General features: G+C 35.4%; 1 protein-coding gene across 1 annotated transcript; it reads left to right on the forward strand.

Moving 5' to 3' along the window:
* The first annotated feature begins 3,262 nt into the window (after positions 1-3,262).
* On the forward strand, positions 3,263-16,852 carry LOC111502812 (Decondensation factor 31). Its single transcript, XM_023156975.2, has 3 exons — positions 3,263-3,421; positions 8,452-8,618; positions 15,938-16,852. Exons 1-3 carry the CDS (start codon positions 3,396-3,398, stop codon positions 16,081-16,083), a joined length of 339 nt encoding a protein of 112 aa, XP_023012743.1. The 5' UTR covers positions 3,263-3,395; the 3' UTR covers positions 16,084-16,852.
* The last annotated feature ends 678 nt before the right edge of the window (positions 16,853-17,530 follow it).

A 17,530-nucleotide genomic window follows, 5' to 3' on the forward strand; every position in this document is an offset into this window, starting at 1 on the left:
CGAAAAACTGGAAATTAAGTAGATCACTTTTGCTAAAGGTAACACAACAAACTTCCTGGGCAGCTAACAGGACTTTTTGATGTTTCTTTTGACCTTCTCGGCTAACAGATACACTGCACCTGTTCAATCTATCGAAATTTTGATTGAATTTACCGCTAAAAATGAATGAACGCCTCCAACAACAATGCAGATTGGTAGTTTTACGTCGCTGAAACTGTTGCATATTCAGTTTATTTCCATCCTGCATCAATATATTGAGAAATAAAGGACATACATACACTAAGTGTGCCCCGGATTCACTAATAGAAAACTCTATCAGTCACAGAAATTTGACACCTCAAAGTACCGCCAAATATGAGTGTCGCTTCTGTTGAAATTGTTCAATCATTATCATGGATAATGTTATTAATTTCCATCAAATAGCAGGTCGGTTCATTCATAAGAAGGATAGCATCAACAGTTTTTTGACGTCTTTTCTCAGGAACATGAACGACATATGACACTCGTGCTACCAATGGAACACTCGCATGACAAAAACGTGATTAGATAGGAGGGAAATTTGAAGTACCGTAAATTACTGGGTGCAAGAATTAATTTTTAGAAGTACCTAGGTAAATATTTTATATAAAACATCGTTAATTCCAATGTACACATATTCATATTTCAAGAGTATTTCCTAATATTCCCTTGGAAAAGTGCTTGTTTCTGCTTTAACTACATTATTAGGTAGAAATAGATACCAGTAATGACAATCAATATCCACAACCTAGAACTTGTGCTATATTATATTAATAATAATACGTCACCGGACAGAAACCCCTTTATGTTATGCCGCATTTTTTTCTTAGCTTAATCTCAACGCTATCTTTTGAATTTACCGCCAACTTGAATAGGAAATGATATTGTGAATTGATTTCCTGTCGTGGACATGTGCTCTGTTTAAAAAATGACTGTGACGTCACCTTCACACTTTACAGAGGAGGAAATGGCAGCCTAGGTTTAACTTCAACTGTAACCTGTAACCCTGACAATTCAGAAATAACTCTGCACGGTGCTATTGTGTAATGAGGTCAATTACATTTTATATGTGACCTAGCAGTGCCGTCCAGGAAGAACACTGTTCGGAAACAAATGTATATGCTGTTTACTTTAACGATCTAAAACGAATAGGTATCCACTGAACAATATTTGTTTTAAAAGTCACATCTAGAGAAGATCCTGGGGAAGAAACGTTTTGGCTTTTTACTTCTTCATCTTTATACAAAAAATTGTGAAGAACTTTCAAAGGAAGGGAGAAATTAATTTCAAAATAAACTCTTTACAAAGATGTGTAGATCATGCAAAGAAGTAACTTTCAGACACAAAACGGATAGAAAAAGCCCCCTCGAAACAACTTCTCCTCGTGTGAACATTGAACAATGCAAAAATCACTTTTTCCTATTCAGTTTGGATTCCAAACATTCGTTATGGAATTGAATAAGAAAAGCTACACAATATAGAGTATGAATGAGTTACGATTTGAAATTTCACTTACCTACATGGAATCCCGACATCATCATTCATCCCCTAATGACGCCAACTTGGTGAAACGCGTGTCGAGAAGGCTGTTTTTTAGCTAATCCCAGTATTACTATATCGGAAACGGTAAGACCTACAAGGTCGGAGTGGCGGAGCTACATCATGCTGGAAATACTAATATTCTCTCAGAATTTTTAGAGGCAAATCTTTCAACAACTCAACTAGTCTCCGACAATAATTCCAGATATTATTCCTCCGTCAAAGATGCCTCAAAGAAGTAGCGACCTATAATCTTGGTGTCTATCACTCTGAGCCAAACATTAAATCCAAATTTCTTCGTTATATGCGAATCCACTCTCTCAAACCATGAAATTTTATTACAGATTTCATTATCCTGACGATATTGTTTGAGTAGCCTTCTACAAGTTATTATTTTTCTTCTACCATAGTCAGTTAAACGTGAATGGTGGATTTGTCGAACTGACGTGGTCTTACTTCTCAATTTTTCGGTATTCCACGAATCCTGAATGAAATAAATATCACTGTATTATTACTGAGAATGTCCTCTGAACTTACCGAAAACGCCAATTTCAGTATCGTCCCGTCTTTTAGTCAGAGTACAATTTTACAACTATTGCTCGAGGGTTTTTCAAATGAACCATGATTCCGCGAACTCCTCTCAATGCGTTGAAAATATCTCTTCGAAGGCTGATGTCTCTCAGGGTAGAATTCCCCATACAAAGCTAGGGGCCCAGAGCATTTCTCAAACATCTCGCGTATACGAAGAATAATATAAACTTTCTCGTCACTAGAAAAATTCATGGTTTTCCACTAACAAATTCACACTAATCGAATGATAATTTGAGTACTTGACAGTAAATTTGACAATTATACATATTCTGTTAATTCATAGCTCACGTTAAACAAATCAATTCGTGTCAGTCCTCATACATTTTTTCTCCGCTACTTTTAGTTGCCAGAAAGTATCAAAAACAAACATTTGTGTTCCATAAAAATTGGCTTTTGAACAGTTTTTCGATATTTATACAAAATTCTTGGAATGCATTGTCGTTCAACTCTACTTGCAAATGTTCAAAAAATGTATAGAGGTATATGTTTCTACCTTTTTGGGACTATATAAAGTCCGAAAAGTCTTTTACTAGTTTCATTGCATAAACTTCCAAGATAAGGTGCACATTTGATCTAATTTTTCTTGACACAACATATTTCTTTTCCTGTAAAAATTAACAAACCCGCCACTGAAACAATATGTGTGCCAAGACCATTTCCCGCTGGTGGTCGGTTCTATGCATTCCCGCCTACGTTATAAAGTTTGTAAAAATTGTTTCCAGAAAAAACCCAATTGCAGAAGTTTTTTTTTAAATAACAGATTGATTCTAAATTTTGAAAGAATCTTGTACGTTCTCAAAGATTGGTTTTCATCATTGCACGTGTCTTGACAAGCTCCTAAAACAATTGAATGAAAAGAAAATATTCCATTACGGCATTTCAAACCTATCATCAGTTTACATAAGGAATAAACAGCGGTTTTAAATTCTTCCTATAGAAAACCCCTTACGAAATAATAAGAATAAATTTAAGTTTACGAAATAATAATCTGAAATCAAACTAACCATAAAGAACATTTTTCCGCGTCGAATCCAACCGGAAACGGACGATAATTCGATCGTTGATTACCTTGAAACTATTCGACCAATCAGAGTAACGCATCCGTAAGCTTCCTAGCTCGCGTTTCTGTTTCGCGTTACCTCTCTCTTTACTCTTTTACCGTTTCGCTTGCTTCTTAGACAAACGTGCACGCTCCTCAGTTTTGCTGATTTTTTTAGTGAATTATTAGTAAAAAATCAACGGAAAATATGGCAGACAAAGTAGAACAACAAAAGTAAGTAACTTTCATTATTGTTTACACGAATTCGCCTCTTTGGAGCGTGTTGCTAGGCTTTCTTTGTTTTGGCGGCATCTCTGCAGATATGGCGGTGTTAAAATGCCCGGTTAATTTGACAGTGTTCGTGCTCAAAGCGTTCGCTTTTTTTTTCTATTTTCGGATTTTGTTCTTTCCAGTGTCACACTTTTGTGATTTTTGAAAGGGGGCAGCATGCTCATTTGAAATTGAAGCTATATACAGGGTGACTCGATTGTATCGTTTCGGTGGCGGTAGATTTATCTACGTTGACCGTTAAAATCGTTAGATAAGGGGGAAATTGAGGTTTCACCAAGCGCTGCTGTGTACCTGTCTTAGGTGCAATTTTACCATTTGCTGGAAATACACTTTTATGTATTTGTTATATACTGAATGAGTGAGAATTAAGTACTACATTGGAAAATGTTTCCAATGAAAACAAATTGAACAAGCCGGTAATTGCAACTAGTAGTTCACTATTGAGTTTTTTGCAGTAATATTAATGAAGTTTTGAAATTTGCTTGTTGTCTCCTGCTTTATTTATCCTTCATAATTTTAATGGCATGATGTAATACGAGTATTTCTGAAACCTTTTCACACCTGTGTGTAATACTGTAACAATGCGGGCTTGGGAAACACAGGGTCGGTCTCTGATATTAGGTATTCAATTGATGTTCAGGTTTTGATGCCTTGTTTTAATGCGCCCCTTTCAGTGTTTGCCATTCCAATATATGTATAGGTTAGGATGACAACTGTCAAATCTTGGAAATACTACCAATAGTAACTGTAAAATAATAAAGTATTTCATAATTATTTTAACCAGTATACGGAAGATTTTCAGAAGCACGATGATAATTACAAAGTAATCTAAGAAAGTACTAAGGTTTAGTTTATGTCAGTTAAATTTTCAGACATGGGTACGTTTCCGTTTATACAAGTTGTTATCTATGTATTTTCACAGCTGCATTGCAAATGCCATTTACTTAATATCTTCATATATTTACACGTTAAACTAACTGATAACAACCCAGATACCTGACATTGCGATTTTTTGTAGACTCTTTATAAAACTGATAATTACTCAAAAACGGCTGGTCCGATTTTCGAAAGTAAAACAGTGTCGGACAGAGAACTCAAGTACCTATCAAAAGAGGGGTCACAAGACCACATTTTCTAATAAATAAAAAGGTCACAGCATTATCAAAAAGTATGTTTGTACCACTTTTGAACTAAAGATGTAAAGAATATGACATGGTTTGCATACACAATAGATTTTTAATGAAAAACTGGTTCTTAGAACTTTTTTGACAATAATATGTTTTTGCAATCATTCTTTATTTTTGCTTGTGAGACGCACAGATGTTTGAATCTATAGGTTTTGGATTTTGGGTATTGCTTGATTTATAAATGTGACAAATATTCACAAAACTTGTCTTTTCCACAATCATGACGTTTTTGAGGCTTCCCTGTGAATTTCGTCACGATGGGAAATTCCTCACCTTTACCAATTTGAATGTTTTTCTATCTTCATAGTCGTAGTCTCGTTTCACCAGGTGTGTATATTTGGGAAAGACAGTAGAAAAAGTCCTACACAGCTATTTTCATATAATCATTGAATTACACGATAGAAAAATATTTTTGAAACAAAAACTTTTATATGAACAGTGAATTATACGATAAACACTTTTCTATATTCTTTTTGTATTCCAAACATTCGTATGGAATCGAATCAGACATCAATCACAGGATTCCTACACAATATAATAAATGAATTAATGTAGGAATCCTGTGTGTGGATATTCATTTCGATGCGGATTGTTCAAATTCTTTACAGTTCATTTGAAGGAAGTCGTCGAAACTGCTTATATTTCCGAATTCAGAACAAGTTTTTTTCTGTGTCATCGCATTTCAATCCGTTCTGGGAAATTATGAAGCCGCCGTATTTAAATATGAAACCATGCAGTAAATCGTTGAGATCATCCTGTTCAAACAACTTGCATCGTAATGTAAACGTTTTTGCTGTTAATTTATTGCCACTAGCAGTGGATTTAGTACAGGAAATTGAGTACAAAAACCTCCCTAGGCTCGACATTGGTCGCGAGGTTTCGCACAGTTTCGTTTGAGGAATTTCATTTCCTGTACGAATTCTCGTAAACTCGGATGCACGACTTTCCAGCGCTTCGCTTTGGATCTACCACTTTCATGAGGAACTATTAATAGAAATAACGAAATTCTTACATCACCCGTTTCGAGTCATCTGTCCCTGTTATAAGGCGTTAATTAACAGGTGGAAAAATTGCCGGAGCAGAATAATTTAATTAAAAACCCATCTAGGCCACCAGGGTCGGACTCCAGTTAAGGCGAATAGGGAAATTCTGTTCCTTAGAAACGTACATCGAACATTTCGAATAGAAATTTTTTGGTGTTTGGTTTCGATAAATACACTTTTTCAAATGTTTAGTCTGTAAAACTTAAAATAGTTGGTTTTTTTGGTATAGTAATCCTCAAAACACAAATTGTTATCCATTGAAAAACTTTGTATTTCATCTTTCCTCAAATTTTTATTCGGTACTTTCATGAGCTGTCGCGAATGATATGAAGCGTTGTCAAGAACTATTACATTATTCTCATCCAAATTTGGGATCAATGTGTTTTCAAACCATTCCTCGAAAATATTAGCTTCCATGTTCTCATTCAACATTGTAGTCCTCAAAGAATTCGGAACCCATCCTTTATTTCCTCCGTAATGCACAATGATTAGTCGTGATCCTTTGTCTGCAGGCATGTTAGGCGTACACATTCGCGAACCATCAGTCTACCATTTCGTCAGATCGCGTATTGCGTTCATAAGGGTCGTTTTTGACTATTTTACGTACAGTTGATGAAGGAAATTCCATCAAATCTGATGTTGCTTGTAATAGTTTGTTTCCCTCGATCCCAAATATGAGATGTAGATTCTTATACACATTGAAACATACTCTCTGCGTTTCAATATTCAAATGCATCCGAATCTTATTCACTGGTATCTCTTTTTCGCATTGTTCACCATCGCTATTGGAATCACTACACAGGAAAAAGACTGCGTTGTTATCATACTCGTTATTATTATTAGTACTTATCTAAGGACGCCACATTTAAAACAGATAACAAAAATTTTAAGTAATTATAACTGCACCAATATCTAATTTCAACACTCAAATCGCGATCAGTTCCTGAACTGAACAAGACGGCGGTAACCATCCCCGCATTCTCTGATTATGGAAATTATAACTGTTATTGGACTAATACTATTAAGCTATGTATGTGTTTTAGTCGTTGCACCAAGTTTAAGTAAGTCTAAATTGCCGGTGAATCAGGTCAAGGGTTTCTAGGCCTCAGATAATAAATAATACGAGCTCAATATCATTTCTTTAGTTGCTGATTGGAGTTCCCCTCCGAGGATATGTACAGGGATGGGAAAAACTTATGGACTTATGAGCGACCAATATATAAATATAGTTCTGAAATGAAACGTTATGCTTATTATCTTCAAAGAATTACTTAATTTGCTAGGCGACTGGCTCCATAAATGTCTTGGGAAATTAGAAAGATAATTTGATAAGATGTTACGCGATGGTTCGTTAATTTCAAGAGGTCATCGCCCTTGCCCAATGTCCTTGCCCATGTCCAACTTCGTTCTCATCCAACCGCGTGGAAATATATACATTTTTGTCAGTGAGAGAACACTCTGTTCAGGTGCTCACGACCTCTGATGATTACAAGGTTTCATTTTGTTAGATTCTCTTTGGAATCTACAATAATTACAAAATTATACTTGTGGGTTGGTACAACTACCAATGGCTCCTAATCTAGTTGTCAAAAATTCATAAATTCAAAAGGGGAGAACTGCAAAGTTTCAGTTGGTTTTGAAATGGGAGTTATTATACAATTTATTTATTTCCGATGCTTCCAATAAATTCATCTCCCTTCCACCATTTCACGTATGGATAATTTTCATGTTTTCTTTATTTATTGTGTGTTTTGTTTGTTGTAGAATCTGATAATACATGCTCACGGTATCTTTTGTTGAAGTTTCAGCCTGTCTGGCCTATATATGCCAGATTTTCCACTTATCCCTTATGGGTTTTGCGTTGTTCCCTGATATATTCTTACTTGTAAATGATGTTATAATAACCCGAAACTGGTCGTAACGAATAAAAATCGTCGTAGAAATCAGACGAAATCAATTTTCTTCGTCCTATATTCTACAAAATAAATAGGTCATCAATGGAACAATAAAAATTGGTCATACACGATGACGTCCGATTGATAGGTCTAGATTAAGTTGGAATATACGAGTGAATGTAAAGTACATTAAACTTCTTCATATAGCCGTTTCATTATTTTAAAAGTAATCTTTGATCATAATTATTTGAGGCACAAGTAAATCCTGAGAAAGATTATTTTTCTCGTTGTCAACTAATGTATTATTATAAGACCAAGCCCGGCCTTTGAATATTTAACTACAAGCTAACTTTAATTTCGATGTAATATTTATTACAAAATTTTCTCTGATCATTGACATATATCATAAAAAGCAGTGGTCCCAGAGAGGAACCTTGTGGCACATCTACAGACTGCTTCAAATGTTTGACTTTGAAGTAAACTTTTTTTTAAATTTATGGATATTCTGAAGTTTTTGGAGATTGAAACTTTTTGTACATTTTTTGAATCTCTTTAATATTTTTGTTCATACAAGCGATTAAACGAATATTCTTACTATCTAGAAGAGTTTACGAGCTGAGCATAATTATTTTAGGCCCCAATGATGTGAAATATAACGCTAGGGAGGGCTTTGCGAAAACAGTTGGTTACTGGACATAGAATTATTCCTGTGTTGTTTTTTCGCGAAGTTGTGGCCCTGTGTGCGCAAGATTATGAGAGCTGAGGGGTTTATTTAAACCATGACATTATTGAATCCCTTCTTCAAATGAATTTTAGCAAAAACCGTTAATAAAATCCTCCATTTGCAGAGAAGTTGACGCTGTCGAAGTACCTGACAAGGCGAAAGCTGAAGAAAAGCCAGTAGAATCTGTGCAAAATGGAGACAAAGCTGAAAACGGGGACGAGAAGAAAGACCCCAAAGAAGCTGAAGATGACGAAAAGGATGGTGAGGAAGCCAAAGACGCTGAGCCTGAAGGTTAGTTGCTTGTTTCTTTGAAAATAAAAAGGAAAATTCATTTAAGAATGTGTAGAGGAAAAGCCCGTTGGAAAACATTTATTTTCTGTTGGAGCAAACATCAATACTTTTGACTGCTTGCCAGAAATCAGACGCTTTACGAGGGGCGATATGACAATAACCTTAATTATATTCATGAATGCAGCGATTTGATTGTTTGCATTCGGCAGAATTCTTTTTTTAGAACTAGTTTCAATATTCAAATTTCAAATGGCTGGACAGCGATGGGTGTTTATTGACATATCGAACACCACGAGCTATTTTAACAACCATACCAGTTGGTTGAATAGTGTTTTGTGGCTACGAGTATGATCCACAGTTTTGTCCCAAATTTAAGTCAAAGAATAATTGTAGACCGTAATTCTCGCATTGTCCTTTCAGTTTCTTTTTTTTACACTGCCTATTGATTGGTTATTCTTACTTCAAATCATAGCCACAATAAACCCTTGCGGGTTGCGGTGGAGGCTCACCTTGCAGCTAACCTACTACAAATCATAATTTGGACAGTTGTATCCATGCCAGGTTTTTTTGAAAATTACATCACTTGGTGATTTTGACGTGCTTATATGGTTCTCAATGCAGTACAGTATTATTACTATTATTATTGTTGAATAAAACGAATGCCTCTTTGTGTACAATTAGGCATCAACAAGTTTATGACTCGCTCTTCCCAGATAGGCAGTCTTTTCGTAACTTTGACATTTTTGTGTCACTAGAGAAGCAGGTCTGTTCAAAATCTGTTTCTCCCTTAAACAACAGTCCCCCCCCTTGTAATTCTAAACTTGTGCGTGCTGAAGATTAAGGAGGTCTTATCTTTAAGTGTGCCATTCCTAACACGGTTTCTAGATATATCACGAGTCTTTTTTTTGTAGAGGAATCGTACTTTTCATTTGCATTTTCTGAGATTATTTGCAATCTCAAGAACTAAAGATATGTGTGATGTTTAAAAAAGTGAAATTGCTTTTTTTTGGTAATCATAATAATAATAATAAGCGAGGTTAGTTGAATATTCCTGCAGAGTAAGTTTTTCACTCTTATTAAATATTTTAAAAATCTGCAATTCAAAGTATGAGCAAACACAATTATTCCTTAATGTGTATGGTAATTTCCCATGACTATAAAAGTTCATTCACTTGGAAATCAATATATACAGGACAGGAAAGCATCGACCATTTATAATTCATACTTCAATCACGAAAATTAAAATCAATAAAACACATTCACTATACTGAATAACTTTTCTTGTTTTCTTTGCACTGAGTATTGATTCAATTGCTTTTTTTTGTGATATTTTCTAAATGAACTCAGACCGTAAAACAATTCAACCCCGATGATGTGAAACATCCCGCTAAGGGGGACTTTGCAAAAACAGTGGATTACTGGGCTTAGAATAATTCTTTGCTGTTTTTTTGCGAAGTTGAGGCCTTGTGTGCGTTAGATTATGAGAGCTGAGGGGTTACGTCGTCTAAACAATATTTTTTACGAACGAGAATTAATTTTTCTTAAAAATATATTGGATTCAAAGTGTTGTTAAGATATACTGTAAATTGATGAATTTTACAGCCAAAAAAAGATTTAATTTGCCTGCGCTATGAAATCTACTAGAAACTCAGTAAAGAGTTACTCTTGCAGATATTTGAAAAATGTTTTCAAAATGTAGTCGTAATTGAATTGAAAGGGGTATATTTTTTGGGAGAGATACTTTTTTTTTGTAAAGAAAGGTTCTGGCTTTTGTTTGAAGATGGAATAGTAAAAAGTCAAAACCCGTCTCTTCCAAAAAAGTATGAATTATGATTGTAGAAGTGATTGCAGCTTCAGGTGTCCCTCAAGGTTCAGTTTTGGCCACTATTTTCCACCTGCACTGATTTTATTTATTTATTTATTTATTTGACACTTTGGTACATTGAGTACATGTGCTAAGTCATAATTAAAAAACAAAAATAAAACTACAGAAGTTGAACAATACAAAAACAATAAATATGATTCACGTCCACAAACTTTCACAACATAGAAGTATTATATAAAAAATCGGAGAAGCTCTAGCAAATACTCTCAAAATGTCATGAAAAAGTGTCGTGCAAGAATTCCTCAAGACTGTAGTAACACTTCTGTGGGGAGCATCTAAAGTGAGCCGTTTTGTGTGAGGGGGTTCTTAACAGTTTCCCATGACGGGTGTCTCTACCATGTATATCCGCATTTGTGACAAATTCAGTTATATTGTTACGAGCAAAAGTGACACACTTCAAGATAAATAAAGAAGGTGCCGTCAATAGGCCCTCTCTTAAGAAAATTGGTCTACAACTATCTTGAAAATCTATATTAAAAATTAGTCTCAGCAATCTTTTCTGAGCAACAAAAACTCGTGGAAATTCCCTTGCACATCCCCAAGAAATGATATTAAAGCTGATGTGAGAATAAGCCATAGAAAAATAGACGTTCATCAATCCAAAATTATCTAGAGTGTTTTTCAATTGTTTGATTGAGTAATATGCGGAATTGAGTTTGTTGCAGACCTTCTGAATATGACCGCTCCAGCTCAAATTTTCGTCTAAAGACGTTCCTAAAAACAAGACTTCGCTGGAAGATCGAATACCATTTATTGTGGAAGAGTCACTGCTGAAATTTTTCCTAATAAATGATTTCATTGAAACATATTTAGATTTATTCAGAATAAGTTTGTTACGTTGACACCAAGCACTGAATTTATCTATTATTTTATTTATTTTGTCTGACAACTCAACTTCGTTTTTGTCGGCCACAGTAATTGCAGTGTCATCCGCAAACATGGTTATGTGACACTCAGAAAAGAATTCAGACAGGTCATTTATGAAATTGAGGAACAACAATGGTCCCAGGACAGAACCTTGAGGCACTCCTAGTTTTACATCTTTGGGACTTGATGAAATGCCATTGCAGCTAACTATTAGACTACGGTTTTCCATATATGATTTCACCCAGTTCAATAGACTATTTGGGAAACCTAGGCCTGCAAGTTTAATTATAAGAAATTCGGAAGAAATGGTATCAAATGCTTTTGACAAATCAAAAAAAAGTGTTACAACTAGTTTATTCGAGTCAACCTGTGTATAAATGAAATTTAATAAATGGTATGAAGCTGATTCAATTGATTTGTTCTTCCTGAAGCCATATTGGTTATTACTAAAAAGATTATTTTGATCCATGTAATTCAGAAATCTGTTACTAACAACTTTCTCAAACAGTTTAGAGAGGGAACAAAGTAAAGATATCTGTCTGTAGTTGTCTACCTCAGTTTTGTCGCCTTTTTTATATAAAGGAAATATGAGAGCCGTTTTAAATACATTTGGAAAACAACCTACAAAAAATGACTGATTCATCAAAAACAATAGTGGCTCGATTATAAGGTCTACAATTTTTTTCACAGTAACTATTGAGATACCATCAGTACCTGCGAAGTTTTTATTTGCCATTGTTTCCAGAGTACCTAGAATTTCTGTCTTTGTGAATGGGGATGTATCGAAGGGATACTGACTAACAGTATTCTTCGAATAGGTACAGGGAAGTAATACATTTTGACCAAAGTGCTCTGAGATGAGCAACTTCAGAGATATCTCTGAACACGTAACGAATACCATTTTACCATTATAGTAAGAAGTGAGTTGAGCAAGGTCAACAAACTTCTGAACACGTAACAGCACACCTTGATAATGACAAATGAGATTTTGTCGAAACGTCGGTGAAATTAGAGATAATATCACATACACGGATCAAATACCCGGAAAAACCAGTTCAGCATATTCCTATCCGTGAAAACTTCAGATTTCATATATATATATATATATATATATATATATATATATATATATATATATATATATATATATAAAAATAAATAGATAAGTACTCTTTGATCATTCCCATATTGATTTCAATTTAAGAGCCACCGGTATACAGCTGTTTCAGCCTATTGGGCATCGTCAGTACCGGGCAGGCGGTCCTCGATTGAAGACAAAATGAGAAAAAACCAAGAAAGTACTTGATAAAAATAGCTGCGTAAACGCAAGCGAAACATAAGTGGAACCACCTATTGGTGTGACACCCAAGTCAACTTGCCAAGTTTTTATGTCAGTGTTGGTGTTTTGACCAATCAACCGACAACTGCGGTAGCAGAAATTTGGGAAGCTAACCTGAAATGCCATCGGAAAACGAATCCACATGTTTCTAGAAATGATATGAAATCTAGAAAGGTTAATGCAGTCAAGCTGCTGGAAAATAATTCCATGAAAATCAAAAAATAAATAGATAAGTACTCTTTGATCATTCCCATATTGATTTCAATTTAAGAGCCACCGGTATACAGCTGTTTCAGCCTATTGGGCATCGTCAGTACCGGGCAGGCGGTCCTCGATTGAAGACAAAATGAGAAAAAACCAAGAAAGTACTTGATAAAAATAGCTGCGTAAACGCAAGCGAAACATAAGTGGAACCACCTATTGGTGTGACACCCAAGTCAACTTGCCAAGTTTTTATGTCAGTGTTGGTGTTTTGACCAATCAACCGACAACTGCGGTAGCAGAAATTTGGGAAGCTAACCTGAAATGCCATCGGAAAACGAATCCACATGTTTCTAGAAATGATATGAAATCTAGAAAGGTTAATGCAGTCAAGCTGCTGGAAAATAATTCCATGAAAATCAAAAAATAAATAGATAAGTACTCTTTGATCATTCCCATATTGATTTCAATTTAAGAGCCACCGGTATACAGCTGTTTCAGCCTATTGGGCATCGTCAGTACCGGGCAGGCGGTCCTCGATTGAAGACAAAATGAGAAAAAACCAAGAAAGTACTTGATAAAAATAGCTGCGTAAACGCAAGCGAAACATAAGTGGAACCACCTATTGGTGTGACACCCAAGTCAACTTGCCAAGTTTTTATGTCAGTGTTGGTGTTTTGACCAATCAACCGACAACTGCGGTAGCAGAAATTTGGGAAGCTAACCTGAAATGCCATCGGAAAACGAATCCACATGTTTCTAGAAATGATATGAAATCTAGAAAGGTTAATGCAGTCAAGCTGCTGGAAAATAATTCCATGAAAATCAAAAAATAAATAGATAAGTACTCTTTGATCATTCCCATATTGATTTCAATTTAAGAGCCACCGGTATACAGCTGTTTCAGCCTATTGGGCATCGTCAGTACCGGGCAGGCGGTCCTCGATTGAAGACAAAATGAGAAAAAACCAAGAAAGTACTTGATAAAAATAGCTGCGTAAACGCAAGCGAAACATAAGTGGAAACACCTATTGGTGTGACACCCAAGTCAACTTGCCAAGTTTTTATGTCAGTGTTGGTGTTTTGACCAATCAACCGACAACTGCGGTAGCAGAAATTTGGGAAGCTAACCTGAAATGCCATCGGAAAACGAATCCACATGTTTCTAGAAATGATATGAAATCTAGAAAGGTTAATGCAGTCAAGCTGCTGGAAAATAATTCCATGAAAATCAAAAAATAAATAGATAAGTACTCTTTGATCATTCCCATATTGATTTCAATTTAAGAGCCACCGGTATACAGCTGTTTCAGCCTATTGGGCATCGTCAGTACCGGGCAGGCGGTCCTCGATTGAAGACAAAATGAGAAAAAACCAAGAAAGTACTTGATAAAAATAGCTGCGTAAACGCAAGCGAAACATAAGTGGAACCACCTATTGGTGTGACACCCAAGTCAACTTGCCAAGTTTTTATGTCAGTGTTGGTGTTTTGACCAATCAACCGACAACTGCGGTAGCAGAAATTTGGGAAGCTAACCTGAAATGCCATCGGAAAACGAATCCACATGTTTCTAGAAATGATATGAAATCTAGAAAGGTTAATGCAGTCAAGCTGCTGGAAAATAATTCCATGAAAATCAAAAAATAAATAGATAAGTACTCTTTGATCATTCCCATATTGATTTCAATTTAAGAGCCACCGGTATACAGCTGTTTCAGCCTATTGGGCATCGTCAGTACCGGGCAGGCGGTCCTCGATTGAAGACAAAATGAGAAAAAACCAAGAAAGTACTTGATAAAAATAGCTGCGTAAACGCAAGCGAAACATAAGTGGAACCACCTATTGGTGTGACACCCAAGTCAACTTGCCAAGTTTTTATGTCAGTGTTGGTGTTTTGACCAATGTGTGTGTGTGTGTATATATCATATCATATTTATTGTATTGTTATCATTTTCAATTTATAAATTGTATAAAAATTGTATATTGATTTTGAGAATCCTATTGTTACAGTGCTTTTGTATAATATGATTATATTAAAATATTAAATATATATATATATAGATATATATAGATATATATATATATATATATATATATATATATATATATATATTTTCATTTTATATATTTTTTTGATTTTTATGTTTATTTTTATTTTTTTGTAATTTTTATCATACTCCTTTATACATTGACATGTTCTACACCCGCAAGGGTCTTTTTACCAAAGAACTAATAAAGATAATCTATCTATCTATCTATCTATAAACAAAATAACTTGACAAACCTTATCTCGGGTTGTTGGCATTACCATATGGCAGTTTGAAAGGAATATTTCTAGAAATATCGATAATAATGTGTTCGTCTTCAGGAAATAATTAAATGTTCCGCTATTTTGTAGTAGGTGAAGATTTTGACTTCATATTCTAGGGTTGTGAAGTATTCGTCAGGATAATTTTTTTTCCCCAGATGGCGTCCAGTCGCCATCTTGAAAGCTTCATCTGTCAATTTCACTTCAAAATAAAATATTCATGCATTAATTTCATTATCCCAAATTTAAATTTTTCGAGTTGACCCGTTCAAAAAATAAAAGGGGGGGACATTAAAGAAATGCACTGTAGTTTATAATATCTTCAAGCAACAACACATGGAATTGGCCGCGGTGGTAGTGCGCCCGACTCACGATCGGAAGATCGTGGGTTCGATTCCCGCCACGACCAGATATTTTCCTCGAGAGAATTTATCTGGTTGAAGCTGGGATGCTTCTGCAACCGTATTAGGAATCACACGTTAAAAGGTGAGACCTCGTTATTCCTTAGCACGCACAAGTTTCTCAACTTCTGAGGCTTGTCGTTCGTATGGGGTCAGAATTTGGTCATTTCAAAACTTGGTCATTTCACATTGAATGAAAAAAGTAAACTGTAACATCTCAGTGAATGCTTATTCGATTTGATCGAAATAAGCGACATTTGAATTAGCGATTCCCATTATTTATCGTATTCTCACTTCTTTTTTTTTTCATCATTCAGCAGAGAAACCATCTGCCAAGAGGAAGTCGACGGGGGGCGGAGATGCCACTGACAGCACCACCCCGAAAGGCACCCCCGAAAAGAAGGCCAAACTCGACGAGAAGGTAGAAGCAGAGTCGAAAACCGAAGCTGAGGCGAAAGCTTAATCTTCGTATGATTTCATTTTAAGTTTCGAATTGTACTTTTCCTTTTATAATTTATGTATAATGATAGGGTTGAGCGTGAGAGTGTCCGTTGGTGGCCCTAACGTTGCACATATTTTTACATGACACAAAACTATTTTTAGGGAATTGCATTTATTTTTAGTTGTTTTGGCACAGCTTCCAAGTGAAGGTGTTGATATTTCCTAAGAGTTGTCGGAGCGTGCCAAGATTTTTTTATAGGTGCGTTTGTGTACTTAAGGTTTTTACTACAATTTTGACTACGTTAGTTTCTCCCCAATAGTAAAATAATGTTCCCGTGTTGTCAAGTCAGTGTAATATATCGAATTAACGGCGCAGAAGACGTGTCCCTAGAATGTTGTAAGAGTTCTGTTATTATTGTAAAATGTGGTGAATCTCTAGGAGCGGCTCTGCCATTACCTCTCGCTAACAGTGGTTTCTAAATGTGTTCATATCAAATCTACTAATTTTGTACTGCTTGTTTTATACCAAATACAGAGATGTTGATACGCCGACTAACAGTATTTCGTGTTTGAGAACCGGATCAAGTTTACCTGATAGCAGGGGCGCTGTGTTGGGAATTAACTTTCCCATACAGGTTCTAAGTCGGCGACTACTGCTGCCATCTACATTTGGTTTTGGTTACACAGCATTTAGGATAGTATTGGTATGATTATCGTCCCGATGGAGCATTCAATGCCGATGGTACAAAACAGTTTTTCATTAGTGGTATGGCAATAAAGAGTTATTCCAGGTTCTGTGTTTCATTCTCCGAGTTTAATTTCTAACATTTATTGTTGTATCCAAAACGAGCGCTGCTCTCCAACGTTAGAACTGCAGCACTTATCTGGACACGTGTCTCACCAACTATTTGGTGACACGTGATTCGAAAAGAGGTGTTTCAAAGCAATACTTGTGTTGGATTTTTCCAGTTTTTGAACTGTACCGTTTTCTTACTCTTCTTGATTTAGAGCAAGACAGTAGTATTGAAATTACCAACTCATCTTCCTTAGTTTATTAACATCCGCTTTTTTGTAGGCGCTATATGACGAGCTCCCTTCCCGTTATATGCTTTACCTGTATGTATGTAAGAATGTTTGTTTATAACTCCAGAATTATCGACATTGCTTGATCTATTCACGGGCAGATGGCGGTGTATGTAACCGCTTTGACATATCAACTTTATTGCTTGATCTATTCGAGGGCAGATGGCGCTGTACGCAACAACGGATTTACGCCTAGGGCGGTAAAATTTTAGAGATGAAAAAAAGTAAAGATAGTCTTCTTTGAAAATGAGTTCAAATTAATTTTTATAAAAAAAATTCTATAGAATATCATATAATTATTCAATGCATATGAGAAGCTTTATGAAAATTTCAATTTCTTCGATAATTTATCTGAAATAGTCATTTACATTTACAACTCAAAATAT

This window comes from Leptinotarsa decemlineata, unplaced genomic scaffold, assembly GCF_025532065.1.
Source record: "Leptinotarsa decemlineata unplaced genomic scaffold, Ldec_3_MD MMD2_tig00026361_RagTag_RagTag, whole genome shotgun sequence".
Classification (NCBI taxonomy): domain Eukaryota; kingdom Metazoa; phylum Arthropoda; class Insecta; order Coleoptera; family Chrysomelidae; genus Leptinotarsa; species Leptinotarsa decemlineata.

Coding starts and splice junctions, on each gene's coding strand:
- LOC111502812 (XM_023156975.2), top strand. CDS start 3,396: ATGGCAGACAAAGTAGAACAACAAAA. Junction 3,422..8,451: donor GACAAAGTAGAACAACAAAA/GTAAGTAACTTT, acceptor CTCCATTTGCAG/AGAAGTTGACGCTGTCGAAG. Junction 8,619..15,937: donor CAAAGACGCTGAGCCTGAAG/GTTAGTTGCTTG, acceptor TTCATCATTCAG/CAGAGAAACCATCTGCCAAG.